General features: G+C 42.9%; 1 protein-coding gene across 1 annotated transcript; it reads left to right on the forward strand.

Moving 5' to 3' along the window:
• Positions 1-2,060: 2,060 nt before the first annotated feature.
• Positions 2,061-4,046, forward strand: LOC135099329 (compound eye opsin BCRH2-like). Its single transcript, XM_064001700.1, has 2 exons — positions 2,061-3,097; positions 3,456-4,046. The coding sequence occupies exons 1-2, from the start codon at positions 2,180-2,182 to the stop codon at positions 3,669-3,671; spliced, it is 1,134 nt and encodes a 377-aa protein (XP_063857770.1). The 5' UTR covers positions 2,061-2,179; the 3' UTR covers positions 3,672-4,046.
• The last annotated feature ends 1,376 nt before the right edge of the window (positions 4,047-5,422 follow it).

Here is a 5,422-nt window from a genome sequence, read left to right on the forward strand (position 1 = left end):
ATTTCTATTTTGGAATTCATCGCTTTCCTGTTTTGATTTCTAACATATTTCTATTTTCTATTTTGGAATTAATTCAACGCTATTCTGTTTTGGAGTTTAACACTCTTACATCTTAGGATTCTATATTCTTATTTTTTTTTTTTAATGATTTATCACCTTTTGTGTTTTATTTATCTTTATTTTATTTTATTTATTTATTTATTTATTTATTTATTTTTTTTTTTTTTGTGTGTGTGTGGAGACTGTGAATAAGAAACACTAATTCTCTAAAATTTTAATACTCTTACGTTCGAGGATATAAAAATCTTTACTTTTTAAGATTTAACATTCTAGATTCAACAGGCTTGTTTTTATCCTTAATTTTTGGGAACATCTTACGAGTATTTCCTATACCTGACATCCTTCTTTTTCGCAATTAACATCCCATGTTTTTGTGAATTTAGGAACTAGAAGAATTTATGAAATGTTCTTATTTGTGCATCATCTCTCAGTGATTTACTAGGGTATTCTTCAGTCCATCCACGTCCTATTCACGACACGACATCACACACTTCGAATGCAGCAACCCACTTTTCTTCATTTGTAACTCCTGTTCTCTTATAACCAACCTGTCCGACTCTTTTCGCATCTTAACTCTAGTGTCTGTTGAGGGACGTGGCGGGGGTGCAGGACGGCTTACCGAAAGGAAGGTGAGGGAGAAGAGAATAAAAGAAAAAAAATGGAACTTCAAGGAGTGCAGGATATTGAGTGCTGATATGATCACAGAAATAAGGATGAGCAACAAGCAACAGGGTGCAAGAATGAAGGGGACGAAGGAAAGAGACTATGTATAGTGAGAAAGTACTCAGGAAATTAACTATAAAACGTAACGGAGTATCATAGTAGAATGCAACTGAATCAGGCTGAGTGAAGTTAAGTGAGGTTGAGTGACATTAAGAGGTTCGGTAAAAGGAAATGAGATTGAATGAGGTTCAATGAGATTGTGTGAGGGTAAGGAACGAGTTTCTGTGAAGTTGGGTAAAGTTCATTAAGGTTGGGTGATGTTGGATGAAAGTGGATGAGGGTGTTTGACGATGAATTAGAATCAGAGAGGTTTAACAAGACTAGATGAGGCTGCAATGACGCTGAGTTTGGCTGGTTAAAAATTAGTAAGCTGGGCAAGGTTGGATGAAACTGATTAAGGTTGAATGAGTACATTTTACATATATAGCAGGGTTCCACTCACTTTGCTGTTTTGAAGAGACTGTCCACCTCCTAATGCAATGCTCTCAGAAGAACTCTGGAACTCATAGACTGCTTCTGTATTTCCTTTCAGCCTATGACTTTTAGACACGTTTTTAGACACGAAATTTAGACACGTTTCCCTCCTAATTTTGGATAATGCTTCTGACTACTTCTTGGTGGACTGGCACCTTTAATGGTACAATTTTTAGCTTTTTGTTGTACTGGCCAGATTCTATCTTACACAAGAAAAAAAAAAAAAAACTGAATCAACCTGTCATAATCATTTATTCATACCAATCATAATTTCCATTATCGGTTTGCCAACAATAACATAAATATTGCTGGCAGCGATAACCAACAAGGAGGAGAGAAAAAAAAAATGACAGAGAGAGAGAGAGAGAGAGAGAGAGAGAGAGAGAGAGAGAGAGAGAGAGAGAGAGAGAGAGAGAGAGAGAGAGAGAGAGAGAGAGAGAGAGAGAGAGAGAGAGAGAGTGGGAGGGGGAGGAAAAGATTGACATAAAGCACACGGACATACTGTAATCCTTCGTCTGGTCTCCATGATTGCCCTTGAGTCCTTCCCTGCCTGGCCTTCCCTCCATCTCCCCTTCCATTCCTTCCCTACCACTCTTCCTTCCCTCTCAGTTATTTTCTTCCATCTCTCTTTGCTCCCTCATTTCCTTTCTTTTCATCCTTTTTCCCTTCTCTCTCTCTCTCTCTCTCTCTCTCTCTCTCTCTCTCTCTCTCTCTCTCTCTCTCTCTCTCTCTCTCCCTCCTCATAAGGTCAAAGGGTATTGTAAGGTCTCCGCAGTCAGGCACGGCGGGCATATATATCACAGATGCGCGCCTCAAGCTGCACTCGTCTCCAACAACTATTGACGAGCACCTCAGGAGGCCTTTCCACCACACGGCTTCCTCCGACCCATCATATGCACTGAAAGCCACAAGAACTCCCAAAATGACTAACAGCATAATGAATTCCTCAATGCCGCTTCCCTACAGCAGCAGCCAGGTAGCCTTTGGCTACCCCGAAGGCTACTCGCTCTTAGACTTGGTTCCTGACGACGTAAAGCCCTTGATCCATCCTCACTGGAGCAACTTCCCTCCCGTCAACCCCATGTGGCACTATCTACTGGCCGGTATCTTCATCATCCTGGGCATTCTCTCCTTCTTCGGTAACGGCATGGTCATGTATCTGTTCTCGTGCAAGAAGAATCTCCGCTCGCCCGCCAATATGTTCGTGGTCAACTTGGCTTTCAGTGACTTCATGATGATGGTGACACAGTTTCCCATCTACGTAGTGAACTGCTTTGAAGGTGGCTATTGGACCCTTGGCGCCTTTGTCTGCCAGGTATACGCCTTCACGGGGTCAGTCTTTGGACTCACCTCCCTCCTGACACTGGCAGCCATTGGCTACGATCGCTACTGCGTTATCGTGAGGGCCTTCGACGGCGGTCACATCAGCTCTGGCAAGGCCTTCATTATGATCCTGTTCTGCTGGGGATACGCCATCGCCGTCTCCATCTGGCCCTTCTTCGGCTGGAACGCCTACATCCCTGAGGGCATCCTCACTTCCTGTAGCTTCGACTACATCAGCCGAGATTGGGGAACCAGGTCCTTTGGCATCTTCCTGTTCGTTATGTGCTACGTCTTGCCTCTGCTCCTCATCATATTCGTCTACTCCCAGATCGTTAGTGCCATCCGTGCCCACGAGAGGGCGCTGCGTGAGCAAGCCAAGAAAATGAACGTGCAAAACCTTCGTTCCAATGCCGACCAGAATAAGCAGAGTGCGGAGGTGCGTATCGCCAAGGTGGCCGTTGGCAACGTGTTCCTGTGGCTGCTCACCTGGACTCCCTACGCCGTCGTGGTCATGCTGGTGAGTTCCTGCCGTTGTCGGCGCCATATGACCGCGCTGTTGCGGCGCAACAACATGAATGAATCAATCAATCCTGTTGCTGCCTTTGTTTACTTTAGTAATGCTGACACATGCGAGGAAGTTGAGGAGTATAGCATTTTAGCTTGTCTCCACCAGGGAATATTTTCAAGCTGTTTCTAAACTGTTTCCAAAATGTTTTCAAACATCGTTTCCAAAACAATGTTCCTTGGTGTGGATAGGTCTTTAAGAAGGTATGAGAGGCGCTTGTATCATGGGCGCAAAGTGTGTGTTTGTAACAACAGAGAGACGCCCTGTATGTCTTGACACTTGATAATACTTACTTTCTCTGTCGACACAGGGTCTGTTTGGAGACCAGAACAAGCTGACGCCTCTCGTGTCCGCGTTGCCGGGACTCATAGCCAAGACAGCCTCCGTGTACAACCCCATCATGTTCGCCATCTCGCATCCCAGGTTCCGCCTGGCGCTGATGGAGGTGTGGCCCTGGTTCTGCATCCACGAGGAAAAGGACGACGACACCAAGTCTACTAAGACTGAAGATGGTGAGACCAAATAGGTTTTTGATTATACTGAAAAATTTATTTAGGCCTTTGGTGATTATGGAAACCCCGTTTCGATTTTTGACTCTGCTGGAAAGCTTTCTTCATTGTGGGTAGCAGGTACAGAGGATGCAAAACTTCTTAGTGATGTTTGACGTCCGTACTAGCAAACGACAATAGCACCTGCTGTTCACTTCCTGTATCCTTGTTTCTGGTACTGACTAATACCCGTGAAAGAGAGAGGAGAGGGAAGGGAAAGTGAGGAATGCCTTTTAGCTGTTAAAAGAAAACAATAAAAAAAAAAAAAAAAATCACATGTAAAAAAAGTACTTGCAGGAAAAAAAACAAAAAAAACTAGCCAGTATTGAATGATTCAATAAACTTGTTAATTGTATTCTGCTTCTTATTGCTCCCCCTTCCTGTGCGTCACGTAGACTAACGTGGTGGAAATGCTAAAATTCATCATATATTTTTTCTTTTAGTCTTGCCAATTGCTGGTGTTTCATGATGTGTACAAGTAGTTATATAAAGCACATATTGATTTCCGTCAAGACAGACAGACACACACACACACACACACACACACACACATGCTCAGGAAACTGCTTCCTACCAGACACAGAGGAGGAAAACTAGGATGGCAATTTTCCTCTCCTTTAATTTCCGAAACGTTGTTAAACTCAAGTGAGATTAAGTGAGGTCAAGTGAGATTGAGTGATGTTGAGGTGTTCATTGAGGGTGAGTAATATTAAATTGCATGGGTAGAATGAGTAAGGCTGAATGAGGCTGGGTGAGGTTGGGTTTGGCTCAATGAAGTTTAATAAGGCTTGGTAAAGATGAGTGAAGTTGAAATAGGATGAGAAAGACTGAGTGACACTGAAGGAGTGGAGCTGAGTGAGGCTGGTGGAGAATGAGTGAAGTTGGAATGAGGTTGGGTGAAACCTGGCGAGGTTGGATAATATTGAGTTTTGTTCAAGAGAAACGCCGTAAAGTGTGCCGGTCCTATGCTAAATTGCATTTATTCTTTTTATATCTCTGCCATTATTTCTTGACGAATATCGTTCATTAAACAAATATTTGTTTATTAGTTACCTTTAAATACAGGTTAAAACACGAGTTTCTGCGGATACCGCCAGAGGCGAAAATGTTCTATGCACATGTACATTTTGAAGTGTTCTTTAGCCGTGGTGTGAAATTCAGATGTGGCATGGCGACAGATATAGCGGTATTGCCTGGCGGGTAACCATAGCGCAAAATCACCATATCCACACACTCCACATTATCTTAAGTTATCAATATAATCTGAACATATTCATTGTCACAGTCTCGGAGGGAAACTGCGTGTGACTGACTAGCAATCAACTGATTTATTGCTAGCCTCACTCTTTCCCCCAACCCTGTCCGTGAAGGCATGGTGCCATGCAGCCCATTTAATTTATTTCTCGTTTATTACATCCACATTATCATTGTGTAATGTTTGTCGGTAATCGTTATCGGTCCGTTGTTGTCACTCGTCTCGTCATGGGATACTGTAAAGCTTGTAAAAATCATGACTGCATTGTAAACTTGTAAAAATCATGACTGCATTATTCGCAATTTTACCAAGTCTACGCATCTCGCCGTGGGTACCAGCCTGGCCCAGCCTTTGTATCTGTCACCAGGTCACACTTTAATTTCATACCACGGCTAAACAACGCCTCAAAATGTATATGTGCATAGAATATTTTCCACTTAGAATAACTCATACTTTCATCTCTGGCAATATCCA

This window comes from Scylla paramamosain, chromosome 4 (assembly GCF_035594125.1).
Source record: "Scylla paramamosain isolate STU-SP2022 chromosome 4, ASM3559412v1, whole genome shotgun sequence".
Lineage (NCBI taxonomy): Eukaryota > Metazoa > Arthropoda > Malacostraca > Decapoda > Portunidae > Scylla > Scylla paramamosain.

Coding starts and splice junctions, on each gene's coding strand:
- LOC135099329 (XM_064001700.1), top strand. CDS start 2,180: ATGACTAACAGCATAATGAATTCCTCAATGCCGCTTCCCTACAGCAGC. Junction 3,098..3,455: donor ACGCCGTCGTGGTCATGCTG/GTGAGTTCCTGC, acceptor CTGTCGACACAG/GGTCTGTTTGGAGACCAGAA.